Source organism: Solanum stenotomum, chromosome 10 (genome assembly GCF_019186545.1).
Source record: "Solanum stenotomum isolate F172 chromosome 10, ASM1918654v1, whole genome shotgun sequence".
Classification (NCBI taxonomy): domain Eukaryota; kingdom Viridiplantae; phylum Streptophyta; class Magnoliopsida; order Solanales; family Solanaceae; genus Solanum; species Solanum stenotomum.
Genome location: NC_064291.1, coordinates 4,974,739 through 4,992,639, shown reverse-complemented (window position 1 = coordinate 4,992,639; position 17,901 = coordinate 4,974,739). Strand labels below are relative to the sequence as shown.

At 36.6% G+C, this 17,901-nt stretch overlaps 2 protein-coding genes across 2 annotated transcripts in view; both read left to right on the top strand.

Annotated features, from left to right (window-relative positions):
• The window catches only part of LOC125841478 (uncharacterized), a 181,000-nt gene that overhangs the window by 140,809 nt on the left and 22,290 nt on the right, over window positions 1-17,901 (top strand). The window lies entirely within an intron of this gene.
• Window positions 15,811-16,689, top strand: LOC125841702 (uncharacterized). The gene has a single exon (XM_049520866.1). The coding sequence runs from the start codon at window positions 15,811-15,813 to the stop codon at window positions 16,687-16,689; it is 879 nt and encodes a 292-aa protein (XP_049376823.1).

The window sequence follows — 17,901 nt, the reverse complement described above, 5'->3', positions numbered from 1 at the left end:
AAATAGCACAAATATTTACTAAAACAGAAGAAATAGTTGGATAATATTGACCAGAAGCAGCATTTGTTGCTTTATAAAAAACACTTAAAAATTCAATAAGTTCTTTTGTATTTTCCCAATCTTCAAAGCCAATTCTCAAATTCGGGTCCGCATTATGAGCATTAAAAACTAATTGTACCGGCTCTTGATAAATATAAGCAACTTGAAGCATTTCAAATAAAGAATTCCATCTAGTGCATACTTCTTTTGGAACTTTTCTAAATTCAAGTCCACATTCTTTACAACGATTTTTAAATTCTGTAATTCTAGCTTTAAAAATCCAATTACAAGCAAGTCTAATTTTTTCACAAGAAATTTCAAATTGAGAAATACCATCTTTTACTATCAAATTATACACATGTGCGGCACACTTAATATGAAAAGAATCATTATCAATTGGACAAAGTCTACATTTTAAATAATCGATTGCTTTTAAATTATTAGAAGCATTATCTAAAGTGACACTCATTATTTTATCACATATTCCATAAAATTGTAAAATAGAGCCTATTTTTGTTGCTATATCAGCACCGATTTTAGTTTCTTCGACATATTTATATGCTAATATTCGTTTTTGCATGTTCCATTCATGGTCAATCCAATGGACAGTAATTGTAAAATAATCATTACCATTTGGACTATGTCCCATATCATAAGTAATAAATAATCTATCATCGTAATAAACAAATAAACAACGAAGAAAATGACAATATTCTTTTTGATATTTAAAAAGATCACTTTTAATTGTACTTCTTGGAATACCTTCATAATCTGGGTTATACAATTCCCGAATATACTGAATAAAACCAGGATGTGAAGGAAATGAAAAAGGCAAACCACAAACAACAACTATTTTAGCTAATTCTCTACGATCTTTTTCTTTACTATATGTGCGTTATGTGCTTCGGCTAGCCGAGTTAGTCATGTTTAATACACTTTGAACCATATTAGAACCTCCAGCTCCCATAGAATTTTCAGGTATGGGTATTCCATTTCTATTAGCCCTTTCTATATCATCTAGGCGAGTAAATTCTTTATTACACTTTCTCAAATGCGTTCTTAGTCATCCCGTTCCTCCTTGTGTACCCGTAGTTATATGTTTCATGGTCAATTTACATTTTGTGCAAGTAACAGTAGTTTTTTCCTCATTTTGTACCAAAAATTTCCATACTAAAGACCTTTTAACACGTACAACGGTCTTTGAAAAAGTAGGTAAAGAGGGGACTTCATCTTGTTCCGATAATTCGATAGCCAGACTAGTAGGGGTAGGGGTCTCATTATCTTCCTTATTTATTTCTACTTCCTCATCTAATTCTTCCTCATAATTAGTAAAACATCTATTTAAAGTCTTATGATCTACTTCATTTTCGGAATTAAATTCAATAGGTCGTAAGTCTCGGGTAAAAGAAGTTTCATCAATATAAGTATAATCATTAATATTAATTCTAAATCTAGGAGGTGACAAATTTTTAGAATTAGAACTACTTCCTCCTCCCCTATTATTTTTTCTTTCCGACATTGGTCTTTTACCACTATATTTTTCCGAATTCATGTTCAAGTTTAAAATAATTAATATTATGAAAAACAAACAAGATAATATAACAAAAAAATAAAATAACTTAATTAATAAACAAATAAAAAATTAAAGTTGGAACGAATGTACCGAACGTCTACGTAAAAGTAAACGTATAACTAAAGCCGAAATTGAGANATAACAAAAAAATAAAATAACTTAATTAATAAACAAATAAAAAATTAAAGTTGGAACGAATGTACCGAACGTCTACGTAAAAGTAAACGTATAACCAAAGCCGAAATTGAGAGATGCCAATTGAAGCTTCCGATTTACTTCAAATAAATCTCCAAAATCCGAACTCCAAGCCAATATCACAAAATAAAAATTATGAATGTATGAGAGATTGAAAATTGAAAGATTTTGTAAGATGTTAATGAGATAATTTGTGAATTTGTGATTTAAATAAAAGAAATGGGTATATTTATAGTGTTAAGGGGTTAGAGAGGGGTGGGGGGCTGTTTTGAGCCGTTTTGGGCCCCAGCCCAACGGCTAAAAGGGCCCAACGGCTCAATTTAAACATTCACATTAAAAAAAATTAAATTGACCGTTGAACCGGATCGGAACCGGTTTTTACCGGACCGAAACCGGTTCTTACCGAACCGGATCAACCGGATAAAAATCCGGGTTCCGTTTCGGTACCGGTTCCGGTACCTATAAGACCGGTTCAACCGGTACCGGACTTATCGGTACGGGAATTGGACCCGAACTGGACAAAAATCGGTCTAATTGCCAGCCTTAGTTGGGGGATCTTAATCATTGGTGTACCTCATTTCTGGCGCCCTTTGTTATCGCAAGAATGTAGTGATCGAAAAACTTTAATTTAGCTGCTAATATCCAACATAACAATTTCGAATTTGGTTAACTTTCACAATGTGATAGATATTTTATGTAAGGTTGGAGAATAAATTTACTAACCATATGTCTAGTCGATAATCATTAATGATTTTGCCTTCAAACAAACGAGTTACAAACACGATTTTGTATAACAAAAATAATTGAACCACACCGTTATTATATGATACGAATACTATCATAGTCTACACATCACACATGTGAACTATATTATATACCCCAAAGTATATAATATACGTACATGTTGGATAATTTAAATTTTTTTTTTTTCTAAATATAATTATTGATATTAATAATTTAAGAAAATACGTATAATTTCGGGCAAACTACATAAATCCCACTAGTTTAGGTCCTAATTACTAAGATTCCCAATAGTTTCAAATATTACTTCCTCTACCATATTTCATGCTTAGGATACGTGATTTGAAATCCGTGAGATACATATATCTGCCGAATTTTAAAGCTGAGATACGTATTTTATTTGTTTAAATTAATTGGTTGTAACTGATTTCCTTAATTATATAAGTAATTAAGGATTTTCATAATACATGGACAATTATTTTTGAAAATTTAAATTAATCAAATCCCTTAATGTAAGGCGGAAATCAAGGTATGTTTACTTAATTCAATTTTATTATTTTTTAAACTAATAAATTCATTAATATTATTAATAAAAGATTAAAAAAAACATTTATATATTAGTCATTTAATTTGATTAATTTCATTTTATTACTCTTAAAATAACAAATTCATTAATTTGATGTATCTATTATCAAATATCAATATATGATGTATCCAATCAACTAAACACTTAGATACATGAGCATCATACTTGTACATCCATATGTATCATAGAAGTATCTAGATTTATTTAATGTATTTGATATATGTATCTAGTATTAATTTCATGTATCTATTTAGATGATCTAATTTTAATTTCACGCATCTTTTATATGTACCTAGTATTAATTTGATGTATCAAATATTAGTTTCATATATTATATTTAAAAACATGTATTCCAGATACATAATAAGCATATACATATAATTATGTGTATCTAAATATGAAATGTAACTGAAATACACAAATTTAGAAAAAATCACGATGGTAGAGTAAAAATCTTCAAAATTCTTCCCTTTTTAGCATCTAAATTTTTTCATCATAGATACATATAATCTTAAGAACTCTTAACTAGATACATGTACTCATGATTTGCATCCAACATTGTTGTATTTCTAATGGTGTATTTGTTCTGTTACTTAAAACTTGGTATAATTCTTCCATCTTGATTGAGTTGTTCCTATACTTAGATATTTTCTCGGCTTGAATGTTGATAGATGAAGAGTCAGTCCCTGCAATGAGAAATAATGAGTAAAAATAAACAAATAAAAGTTGTCTGATTTAGTATAATATTGTTGATGTGTAGTACCTTTAACCAGAATCGTCTGATTTTGAGAATGGTCAGCCATTAAAATGTTTGAGAAACAACAAAGTCAAAAAATATAAAACCTAATTTGTCAAACTTTTTTAAATTGAACTTAAGAACATTATGAATTTTAACTCAGATACTAAATCAAGATACATGAGAATAATAAAACAATAAAAACAAATCTATATGTAAAATACTGCTTTGAACATGCAAATATGTATTGAATGAATGAAGATATAAATTAAAGAAGGAGAAGAAGAAGAAGAAAGAAAGTGGGCTGCTGGACACGGGGGTGGGGAACGATCGGCGACAGATGGGAATAAAAAAAATTTAATTTGTTAATGAGCATTAATTAAGGAGTTTAAATTTAAGATAATTATTCAATACTATATTTAAGAGATTTGTGTATCTTAATAAATCTTTTGAAATATATGGTATAAATATTTAAAATGATAATATGTGTAATTATTTTTAACTAGAGATAAATATAGTATATATGATAGTGATGTAAGTGTGTTGTTAGGTAGTTTTTCCTATAATTTATGTCATGAGAAAAAGTAGTTGTAGGGTCAAAATAAAAGTGCAAATGAAGATTCATGGCCCAGTGGGTCTCAAAAAATGTAGGCCCAAAGGCACTCTTTTTTATTTTTTATCGAATTGCGAGCCATTAATTGAGAACCCAAAATAAGATTATTCTTCAAATTACTGTTTCTTCTCCTGCGAAAGTTCACGATTCTCCGGCTGCTGCAAAACGCTTTGCTCTCCATATTTTCTGGCAGCTCAAATCAAACTTGTAAATAATATCTGTCTCCATCTTTTCCAGTCGCCAAAAGCGAATTTGTAAACCCCAAAACCCTATCAAGCTAGAAAACTGTTCAGTGAGTTTCTGCTAAAAAGAGATGGCTTCTTTAATATCTTCAGTTTCTTCCGAGTTTTGTTTGATGGTGCTAGATTTAATGAAAGCTCAGTTTTAACTATTTTACATTTTCTCAAAGTAATTTATTTGCTGAAGTTTCTCTAGATATTCAATTGAAAAGCGCAAACAACCTCTCTATCTTCTAAATGTAGATGTAAGGTCTATGTATATAATATCCTCCCCAGACCTAACTTGTGAAATTACTATGAATACCTAATTTTTAACGTGTTTATTTTACTCCTACAATATATAGTAAGGTCTTATATCTTTTGTTTTGTATTTTGGGTAATTTTGTCTTTGTTATTATTATTATTTTTAATTGGCCCAAATGATCCAATTTTTGATTGAATTGGATTAATTTAGACCAAATTCTGATGGCCCAATCAATTTTGACCCGGTCCACTAGAATGGTCAAGATTAAATCTCAACCATCCATGATTTTTTTGATCCAAGGGTTCTTATGGGACTCGACCAAAAATACAAAATCTCAAAATCAAATTTTTATTGCCATTTTATTAATTTTTCTCCCCTTTCACAAGATTATTTTTTTTTCTTTTTATTTTTTAAAAAAGTTGACTTGTGTGCGGTTATGCTCCTAGGCCAATCAATTTATTTTTTTTTAAATTTTTTTTAGTAACTAATACAAAAATTGTCTTTTATCCAAAAATTATTTTAGCCAAACATGAGTTAATAAAGCAATCATGCTAAAACCACGGGACTCGGGGGTGCCTCACACCTTTTCTCCGGTCAATAGAATTTCTTACCCAATCTTTATTTTCGTAGATTAAAAATAAATATTTTTTTTAAAAAAATTAGAAATTACCGGGTGACTTGGAACACCTAAAAAACTCAATTTAAAGTGACGACTCTGAAAATGATTTCTTTTTATGTAGTTTTATTTATATATTTTTAAACCCGTCATATCCTTAACAATTGTATAATAATAAAAGTGGTGTGACAAATCTGGCGATTCCGCTGGGAAACTTTCTTTAGAATTCGAGCTTTTTACATTGATTATATTTGACTATTTTTATTATTTGGATTGTTTTTTTTTTTAATTCTTTTTTGTTGTTGGCTAATTGTGCTATTTCAATTATTTATTGTTTTGATATTATGTGATTGTATATATAAATTGCCTCTTCTTGCACACCCTCTGAGTCTTTGGAATTTTTGTTGTACACTGTGTGTGCGAATACGCTCCACGGCACTTCTGTCTAGGATGACACAGTGTGCGGTTACGCTCATGATTCTAGGTTTGTCACACGCGTTAGGTAGGGTTGGATCACAAGTTAAGCCAGAATAGCTCTGCTATCAGTACGCTGACCCTCCCCGGTTCGAGTTGTCCACTCGAGTAAAGCAAGTCTAGACACCTTCCAAATAAAATGGTTAACCTAGTAAAAACTATCTCTGGTAGGCTACGTTTAGTTGCATCATTTGTATTTGACCTAGAAAAACTGAGATATTTTCCCGCTCTAAACCAACATGCCCATTTTATATGCTACGTGAAAATAATTTGTTCAGAAGGCCTTTACATTGTTGACCAGCTTTATAACAACTTTGTCTTTCAATTTATTTTATTTTTTTATAAAAAGGGTGGTCTTTCAAGTGTGAGTCCTTTTTCTTTCTTCATGAACTACGCACACTCGATTCTTACTACAATGAGATACGTAGGCATCCCTTCTCGGGTTCGGTGTTTGTAAAAATGGGTATTTTATTTTTTTTTAACAAAATATAATAATAATAAAAAAAATTCTTTTTTTTACTTTTCTCCCTCAGTTAGAATTTGTCGTAAAACATTAATTGAATTATATTCAAAGGTATAAATGACACCTCCGACCAAAGGACAGGGTTCTAAAAGGCCTAGAAGTGAAGGAATTTCAGAGTTCATGATCGTTGACACAATACCCAATGATTTATGGCGATGGTGGACAGACATAGGGAGTCATGAGCAAAGGAGAATAAAAGAACATTTGGGACATCTAGTTCATCTAATGGAGATTGACCCTAAAAGAAATGTGATTGAGGCATTGATTCCTTTTTGGGATCCCAAAAATAATGTGTTTCGATTTTCTGACTTTGAGATGACACCAACTCTGGAAGAAATCACCAGCTTCATGGGGAAGGGGTCCAGTGTTCGAGGTGCTAATCTCCGCAATAAAAAACCTATAATTTCAAAGACCGTTAATGCCAAAAAGTTCCTGGAACTTCTCAAGATCAATCAAATAGAGAAGGAAAGTTTGAAAAATGGGTGGGTTTCATTGGAATTTCTATACGAGAGGTATGACTAAAAGGATGGATTTAAAAACTATCGAAACCAACTTAGCAACCAAGGGGGTGAAGAGGCTTGGAAGACAAATGGATGTTTTGCCTTAATGGTCGCGTTTCTAGGGATCATTGTTTTCCCCAAACGGGACAAGCATATCGACATTGGTCTGGCTGGGGTGGTGAAGGCGTTGACCACAGTGGAAAGTCCTACTATTGTTCCTATGATCCTGGCAGATATGTTTCGTGTGTTGACTAAATGCATAAATGGGGAGATGTACTTTGAAGGCTGCAACATCTTGTTGCAAATATGGTTTTTGGAACATGTTTATCACCATGATCGTGCACCCAGGTTCACTCTAGACTGGTGTAATTATGTTTCCTCCCACAAGGAAAGAGAAGCGAAAATTGATTTTCCAAAAGGAATTATAGCATGCGAAGAGAAACTTTCGGTGATCACGTCTGATGAAATAGTGTGGAATTATTACTGGTTCCCAGCTAAGGATGTCATTTGCATGTCTAGTGGTATCTCATTTCTTGTATTGATTGGATTTAGAGGTGTTCAACCCTATGCCCCACTCCGGGTTATGCGTCAGCTGGCAAGAGTACAAGAAATCCCACCAAATGATGATATGAGTAGATTTGTATTTGACACTCCGCCAGGTTTTACCTTTGATAGCACTGATATTTTGAAGATATGGTTTGGGAGTATAATTTCTGAGCTAAGTGAAATGGTTGTGGAGCAATATAAAGGAAAAGTGGTGCCTGGGTACCTATCGTGGTTTCGTAATCCAGCAACGTTTGGTGACATTCCCGAAGGATCCAACAGAAAAAGAAAAGACCAACACATCATAAAACAGTTGGAAAAAGAGTTGAAGAAGGCCAAAACCACCATTGCCCGACAAGAAGTTCAAGTCCAAAGAGGAAGAAATATTCAGTTGGAGTTACAAGATGTGGAAGGGGAATTGAAACATGCATAGGGGAAATTAGCCCGGTTAGAGGAAGAGTTGGATAGTAGAATTCACTTAGCTCGACAGATAAAAAAGGAGCAGAGTTTTGAAATTTCTTGATTGAAGAGGGACCTAGTGGCATCTGAAGAGGTCATGCACTACCAACGGGAGAACTTAAGCGGTAGAAGGAGAAATTTGAGAAAGAAAGGTCATGTTGGATGAGTTTACATGATTAGCTTAATACACAGTTAGAAGAACATGAAAGGAAAATCAGTCGTTGTGTTGATATCAAAGAGGGGCAAAGACAAATGATCGTAGAGAGAGCAACATTTCGTCATCAACTTGAAGCAGCAGAGGAGCGAGAGACCCTCTTAAGGAACAATCTTGGTGATCACCAGGTTGGGTTGAATAACTGTTATGAAAATATGGGAAGGGCAAACCGTCAAGTTCATCAGTTGGCGGAACAAACCTCATATATTATTAAAAATCATCGTCGTATGAATGATCCAGAAGTGGCTGAGCAAGCACGGGCCATTGTTCCCCATCTGCCGAAGGTGTTGTTGAATCTGTATGAGACCTTGGGAGGACAAAGAAAGCCCAATGAAGATGATGAAGATTGAAAAAGAGTTTAGGTGTTTTGTTTGTTTGTTTGTTTTATCTTATTTTTGTTTAAGATTTAGTGTTTCAATTTAAAGTTTGGTGTTCAAAGAGATCATGTTGATCATGGTTGTGTTTAAACCCATGGATTTTGTCGTTTTGCTTAATGTTTTTTTTAATGAATGAATGAGTTTGATTTTGCTTGTCTAAATTAATGTTGTTTAGTTGTCTGTATTTCTGAACTACGTAATGATCTGATTCATGTGGCGACATGATACGTAGGCAACCTCCAAAGGGTTCGATCAAAACTTTAAAATAAAAAACAATAATAAAAAAAAAAGAGAAAACAATGACCAAAGCAAAGCTGGGATGAGACAATGGCCTTCTGAACTCATGTTACTGTGTGATTAACAAATGTGTGGTTTATGTCTAACCCCTAACAAGTTTGTTCATTTCTCATCTCTTTAGTAAGCTTTCGATGGTTGGTTTGTGGTAAACTGGCAGAACACCCGTACTTTACTAGGTCTAAGGTAAGAGCGTCAATGACAAGCAATACTGAAACTATGGTGTACCCAGTGGATACTCCAGTTGATTCAACGACAAGAGAGACAACCACCGTTGAAGAAAATCGAAAATTGAGACATGTTATGGCACAGTTGTGGCAAGCCTGGGCCAATGGCCAAGAACCACTGAGATCACTAGTATCCGATCTTCATCTTCTCAGGTCCCGATATCAGATCCTTTTTTCCCTCCGGGGTACGATCTATTTGATAATTGTGGGGCCGAACCATCAATAACACGCCCTCAAGACATGCCATTCAGGAATAATCCTACTATCGCGACAGCTGCACCGGTCTATACTCTCCCACAACCAACTGTGACGCAGAGAGCAGCTCAAGAGGGACAGTTCACCGTTCATCCAGAGCAATACTATCCTCATGGGATAGCATTCGGGGGCCCTAACTCTGTACAATTCGGCTCCCCTATTGATGTTGAGAGGCCCACTCAAGGCTCAGATCAAGAGGAAATGTTGAAGAAAATGAAAAGCATCGAGTAACACATGAAAAGTATGCAAGGGTTAGGAGGGCAAAAAAGTGTCGCGTTCAAAAACTTGTGTATGTTCCCAAATGTCCATCTGCCACCTGGATTCAAAACCCCTAAGTTTGATAAGTATGACGGGCACGGTGATCCCATAGCTCACCTCAAGAGATACTGCAACCAACTTAGAGGTGCAGGGGGTAAAGAGGAACTGCTGATGGCTTATTTTGGTGAGAGCCTGACTGATGTTGCCTCAGAATGGTTTATAGACCAAGAGATCTCCCACGGGCACATCTGGAATGACATGGCTCAAGATTTTGTTAGACAATTTCAGTACAATGTTGACATTATGCCAGATCGAAATACACTCTCTAATCTGAGAAGGAAGCCAAATAAAAGCTTCAGAGAGTATGCTATCAAATTGAGGGAACAAGCAGCCCGGGTCAAGCCACCATTAGATGAGCAAGAATTGGCTGATATCTTCATAGAGACTCAAGATCCTGACTACTTCCACCACCTGACAGCCGCAATGGGAAGACCGTTTCACACAACAATCAAAATTGGAGAAATGGTCGAAAGTGGTCTCAAAATGGGAAGGATTGTGAGCCAGGCAACAATCAAAGCTACCACACAGGCTATTCAAGGTGGTTCAGGAAGTTTTGGAAATCGTAAAAGAAAAGAGGAAGTTTCTTCGCTAGCATCAGGGTCAAGGGGTACTCAAAGGAATTCTAATTGTCCTTACCCAACACTTCAGGGACAATCTAGCTATCCTCAGCATTACTACCCTTATATCCCTTAATATCCAGTATCTCCATCTCCATACACGGTCTTCAATGCTCAGTCATATTTGTATCCTCCCAATCGCCCACATTTTCGAGCCCCAACTCAAGGAAACCTTCGCCCACAACGACCACCCTACCAGGTCCCTTACAACCCTTTTTCTATGCAAAATTACACTCAAAAGCAGGGACAAAAAAGGAAATTCACTCCATTGGGAGAGTCGTACTCCAGCTTGTTTCAAAAGTTAAGAAAGATATGAGTAATTGGGTCTATCCCACCACATCGTCTGAATCCAACTGCTCCAGGTTTCCAGGCCAATGAAAGATGTGAGTATCATTCAGGGGCCCCAGGACACAACACTGATAATTGTTGGACCTTGAAGGGGGCGATAGAAAAGCTAATCGATCATGGAGTGATTGTTGTGACAGATGATCAAAACACTCCCAATGTGACTAACAACCCACTTCCAGCTCAAAACAATTTAGTGAGCATGATCTGCGATGATCAAGAGTACAAACTCGTTGGCAAAATGGGAAAGCTGTTTAGGAAGATCGGAGATGAAGACAAGTCGATAAAGAGTTTAGAGCCAGTTGCATCTTTGAATGTGGAAGGTATCAACCTTGATACCAAAATTTTGTGTGTCCCGGGGGTTTCGAAGGGGATTAAAGTTCAAGCAGGTATGCCGAAGTTATATGTATCAAAGGGTTTTTCATTAACACAACAGGACCAAAATTGCTTGGCAAAGTTGAACGAACCTATCTTTGTTATGCCCGTCCAACAACTTCCGGCAACTAATTCAAAGGTTGTCCCTTGGAACTATAACAAAATCGCTGTGGTTTATTGAGTAAAGGAGATTGTTGAAGAGGTTGATGAAGCAGGGGGGCTGACACGCTCTGGAAGATGCTACTCTCCAAAAGAATTAAGAAAAGGGAAGATGACTCAAAACATCCAAGTACCACTGAAGAAAGCAGTTACTGAGGAAGAAGCAGAAGAGTTTCTAAAAAAGACTAAGGTTCCAAATTACTCTGTTGTGGAACAATTGAAGAAAACCCCGGCACAAATCTCATTGTTGTCTCTACTCTTGCACTCAGAAGAGCATCGTCGTGTGTTGAATAAAATTTTGAATGAAGCACATGTATCGAAGGAGACCACGGTAAATCAGTTAAAGAGAATGGCCAAGCGCATCTTTAAGTCGAACACTATCACTTTCACTAATGATGAGTTGCCCACGGAGGGAGATGGACACAACAGAGCTTTGCTTCTTACAGTGAAATGCGAAGGGTACTATGTAAAGAGGGTCATGATAGATGGAGGATCAGGGGTAGACATATGTCCTCTCTCTACGCTACAAAGCTTGAAAATTGACCTTGACGGCTACCATTGGTGAAATCAAGTTAAACATGACAATTGGACCGGTGGACTTTATGATTGTGTTTCAGGTAATGGNCAGAGCTTTGCTTCTTACAGTGAAATGCGAAGGGTACTATGTAAAGAGGGTCATGATAGATGGGGGATCAGGGGTAGACATATGTCCTCTCTCTACGCTACAAAGCTTGAAAATTGACCTTGACGACTACCATTGGTGAAATCAAGTTAAACATGACAATTGGATCGGTGAACTTTATGATTGTGTTTCAGGTAATGGACATGGACATATCATATAATTTTCTATTGGGAAGGCCATGAATCCACATGGCTCGGGCAGTCCCATCAACTCTGCATCAAGATGTTAAGTTTGAACACAACCATCAGGAAATCATTATGCATGGGAAAGATGATTTACCTATTTACAAAGATCCCTTCATTCCATACATTGAGGCCAAAGAAGGATGTGATTCCGTTGTTTACCAGTCTTTTAAGGCCGTAGCAGTCGATCGCTTTAAAGAAGGAGACCCCATTATCCAACCATGTCTTTCTTCTTCCTCTTCAATGGTAGCAACGACAATGCTCAAATATGGCTATCAACCTGGTAAAGGCTTGGGACTATGTTCGCAAGGAATTGTGGATCTCATTACTCTTTTAGGGAACCAAGGCACCTCTGGCCTCGGATACAAACAATGCAAGAGAAATGAAGATAAGGCTAAGAACCACAAAAGGATTGATTGGGCGCTGCCACAACCGATTCCCCATATTTCTCATTCCTTTATCAAGCCTCAGGGACCAGAAACAGAAGCTTCATTTACTCATAAAGACATTGAAGAAGTTATTCAGGATCTCAGCCAGTTGTTTTGTGAAATAAACATGGTTCAAGTTGGTGAAGGTACAAGTCATGCCGAGGTGCAGCTCGTGGGCTCAGGTGTTGAGCTAAGCAACTGGGAAGCCACTCCTTTCCCCATAAGGAAGGAGTCTTGGTAGTTTGTTTTGCTACGCTTTTGTATTTTGTTTTTGTCAGTGTTTGATCTAAAAATTTGAAAGTATTCTATATTAATGTCAACCCTTCTATCCTTTTTTTTTTAAAAAAAAATTTATGTAATGAAATTCCAGTTTGGACAGTAAAATTTTGTCTTTTCCCTCCCCTAATTCATTCTCCATTTTTTAGTTCTATAAATGCCGGCTTTGATAACATGACATGCATGCGGAATTCACTCTCAGATCTTAAAGAGTTGTTTATTCTTGAATCGCCGAGTCGAGAGGTTGAATATGATAAAGAAGAGGCTTTTAGGGAAATTAATAGGGAATTGGAACAGTTTGAGCACAAACCTAAGCCTAATCTTAGTGAAATCGAGGCCATCAATTTAGGAAGCAATGAGGAAGTCAAAGAAATAAAAATAAGTCTTCATGTCAAGAAGGAAATTAGGGATGCCATAATACAACTTTTGTTTGAATACAAAGATGTGTTTGCTTGGTCCTATGATGATATGCCTGGTTTGAGTATTGATTTAGTGGTCCATAAACTGCCCACTCATTCTGATTTTCCACCCGTCCAACAAAAATGAAGAAAATTCAAACCGGACATGAGTGAAAAAATCAAGGAAGAAATCATGAAACAACTAAATGCAAATGTGATCCAAACCATTCGTTACACTACTTGGTTGGCAAATGTTGTTTCTGTGCCGAAAAAGGATTGAAAGACAAGAATTTGTGTTGACTATCGAGATTTGAACAAAGCTAGTCCAAAAGACAACTTTCCCTTGCCTAATATCCACGTTCTAGTTGATAATTGTGCCAAACACGAAATTCAATCTTTCGTGAATTACTATGCGGGGTATCATCAAATCTTGATGGACGAAAAGGACGCTGAGAAAACTGCTTTCATAACTCCATGGGGAACCTATTGCTACAGGGTCATGCCATTTGGTCTTAAAAATGCTGGGGCAACTTACATGAGGGCTATTACCACCATGCTTCATGACATGCTGCATAAAGAGATTAAAGTATACGTCGATGACGTAATCATCAAGTCTAAAACACAAGTTGATCATGTGCAAGATCTGAGAAAATTCTTTGAAAGAGTGCGAAGATATGATCTCAAGCTTAATCCAGCAAAATGTGCATTTGGAGTTCCATCTGGAAAGCTTCTAGGTTTATTGTCAGTAGAAGGGAAATTGAATTGGATCCTTCCAAAATAAAAGTCATTCGAGATTTACCACCTCCGAAAAAGAAGACCGAAGTCATGAGTCTACTTGGGAGGTTGAACTAAATTAGCAGGTTTATTGCTCAACTCACAACCACTTGTGAGCCCATATTCAGACTTTTGAAAAAGGATGCTGCTGTCAAATGGACTGAGCATTGTCAACAAGTTTTTGAAAAAATCAAGGAGTATTTGTTCAACCCTCCCGTATTGGTCCCGCCTGAACCTGATAGGCCTCTCTTTCTTTATCTTTCAGTGACAAATAATTCATTTGGGTGCGTTCTCGGTCAACACGATTCCACAGGCCGGAAGGAGCAAGCTATCTACTACTTGAGCAAGAAATTCACTAGTTATGAGGTCAAGTACACCATCTTGGAAAGGACATGTTGCGCCCTAACTTGGGTAGCTCAAAAGTTAAGGCATTACCTTTTATTCTACACAACTTACCTCATATCTATGATGGATCCTTTGAACTACATCTTTCAGAAGCCAATGCCAATTGGCAGACTCGCAAAATGGCAAATCCTGTTCACTAAATTTGACATTATATATGTCACTCGAACTGCAATGAAAGCTCAAGCTCTGGCAGACCACTTGGCAGAGAATCCAGTCGATGGCGACTACGAACCATTGGATACATATTTTCCAGATGAAGAGATTAACTCAATTGAAGAAGTAGATCCAGATGAAAATCAAGCATGGCAATTATACTTTGACGGAGCAATCAACAAAAAGGGTACAGGGATTGGGGCAATTCTCATATCGCCTACAGGGCAGCATTACCTTGCAACAGCTCGACTTTGTTTCTTCTATACAAATAACACAACAGAGTATGAAGCTTGCATCATGGGTCTAAATATGGCAATAGATTTAGGTGTGCAAGAATTGATTGTGCTGGGAGATTCTGATTTGCTTATTCGACAAGCTTAAGGTGAATGGAAAACTCGAGACCTCAAGCTTCTTCCATATAAACAATGTGTGGAAGATCTTAGCAAAATGTTTAGGTCCATCGAGTTTAGATACATCCCCAGATTTCATAATGAATTGGCATATGCCTTGGCTACTTTGGCCTCAATGCTTCCATATCCTGGAAACACTTGCATTACTCCCTTGGAGATTCAACTTCGGGACCAACATAGCTATTGTAACACCGTGGAAATAGAATCAGATGGTGAGCCGTGGTACCTAGACATCAAGAATTTCTTGCAAACAGGGAAATGTCCCGAACATGCCAATGGAAGCCAAAAAAGGACTATTAAACGTCTGGCTAGTGGTTTCTTTTTGAGCGGGGAAGTTTTATATAAACGCACCCCGAATCTGAACTTGTTGAGATGTGTGGATGTTGAAGAAGCCGAAAAGATCATGAATGAAGTACATGCTGGGGTATGTGGACCACACATGAATGGATATGTCCTTGCGAAAAAGATACTCCGAGCAGGATATTACTGGCTTACCATGGAACGGGATTGCTTTCGCTTTGTGAAAAAATGTCATCAGTGTCAAATTCATGGTGATCTCATTCATTCGCCTCCTTTAGAGTTGCACCCCATGGCCGTTCCTTGGCCCTTTGTTGCATGGGGAATGGATGTCATCGGACCAATTGAGCCAAAAGCTTCCAATGGACATCGATTCATTTTGGTCGCAATTGATTACTTTACTAAATGGGTGGAGGCAATCACTTTCAATGCAGTCACTAAGAAGGCGGTCGTGGATTTTGTCCATTCAAGCATCANAAAAAATGTCATCAGTGTCAAATTCATGGTGATCTCATTCATTCGCCTCCTTTAGAGTTGCACCCCATGGCCGTTCCTTGGCCCTTTGTTGCATGGGGAATGGATGTCATCGGACCAATTGAGCCAAAAGCTTCCAATGGACATCGATTCATTTTGGTCGCAATTGATTACTTTACTAAATGGGTGGAGGCAATCACTTTCAAGGCAGTCACTAAGAAGGCGGTCGTGGATTTTGTCCATTCAAGTATCATTTGTCGTTTTGGTATCCCAAGAACTATCATCACAGATAAAGTTGCAAACCTTAATAGCAATTTGATGAAGGAGGTATGTGAGCAGTTCAAAATTGTGCATCACAATTCTACTCCATACCGACCAAAGGCCAACGGAGCTATGGAGGCAGCCAACAAGAATATCAAAAAAATTCTCAGGAAAATGGTTCAAAGCACTAGACAATGGCATGAGAAGTTGCCTTTTGCACTTATAGGATATCGCACAACAGTGCGTACCTCGATTGGTGCAACTCCTTATTTATTGGTATATAGGACTGAGGCTGTGATACCAGCAGAAGTCGAAATTCCATCTCTTCGAATTATTGTTGAGGCTGAAATTGAAGATACTGAATGGGTCAAAACCCGACTAGAGCAGCTCACTTTAATAGATGAGAAGCGATTGACGGTCGTCTGTTTTGGTCAGCTTTATCAGCAAAGGATGGCTCGTGCATACAACAAAAAGGTGCACCCAAGACACTTTGAAGTAGGTCAACTGGTCTTAAAGCACATTCTCCCGAACCAAGAAGAGGCCAAGGGAAAGTTTGCCCCAAATTGGCAAGGTTCATATCTTATCAAGGAGGTGTTGTCCAAAGGAGCCTTGCACCTTACTGATGTGGAGGAAAAAATCACAGGCATAATTGTTAATGCAGACGCAGTCAAAAGATACTACATCTAATGCATTCTACGATACTGTGACAAGTTTGTGGCTGAGAGAACAAAGGCATCTCTTTCAAAAAAAAAAAACCAAAAATCCTCTCTTTGAAACTTTGAACTACATTTGACCTGATTCCGAAAGGATATGTAGGCAACCCTTTGGGGTTCGGTCATACCAAAAAAAATAAAATCAATATTCCAGTATCTATAGAAAATTGGGGCATTTTTTTTTAGAGTCAAATTGTAATTCCATTTATGATTTTATTCTAGCAACCAACATTTTGATCAACTCTAAGAACAATGATTCAATGTGTCTTGCACGGACAATTGATTATCAAAGACAACATTGTCAAGTAAAAAAAAAAAAACAAGGATCTCATCGGTGAAAACCTTTCTAGGCACCATAAGAAGATATGAGAGGAAATCTTATCAGTGAAAAACCCTTGCGTGACACCTTAAGATAAAAGAAGAGAGCATCATGAAAATGACTAATTGGGAGAAATCTGCAAAGATCACTATTTCTCGATACCTCTGCATGAAGCATACATAGATCAGTTATAAATTGATAATGGTTCAGATTTTGAGAATTAGACAACTCAAACGGATCTGGGGTCAAGTCCAAAGTGCATGTCATGGTTCACTCAAAATCGACATATGCCTCTAGATAAGTTCTCTTTCTCATTTTTTTTTCTTTCCAAAGGGAATCCCCTTTCTTAAGTTTATAGTCTTTCTTGATCCAATTTTTCACACTCTTAAGTTTGATAGTCTTTTCGGTATAATCTCTTGACAAAATAAGGTAAAATATGGCAAAGCTTACTACGGGTTTCCAAAAGTAAAGCTGAGTATCCGAGTTGACATGCCATCGAGCAAGGACTAAAACGCCTCAAAACTTCACTAAAAACTCGTGAAGGAAGACGATATAGTCTCTTAAGTCATGAAAAAATATTCAACAGGAAAATTTGTCCTTTGGGACATCAGTCGCACCATAATATTTGGTAGTACCAAAAAGATCAAGGCCCTTGAATCGATAAGATGAAGCTTCAAAGGTTATTCAACCAAGAATTTGGAGTAGAGTTGGAGAAATTGGTCAAGAGTATGGTCAAGTCATCGGAGCATCAAGGCCACAAACCAACCACCACTTTAAACTAACAATTTTCTCTTTGTTTTGCTCAACAGGAACAAAAGAAAATGCGAGATTACGAGTCAAAAATGAAACATCACAAAAAGGAAGTTC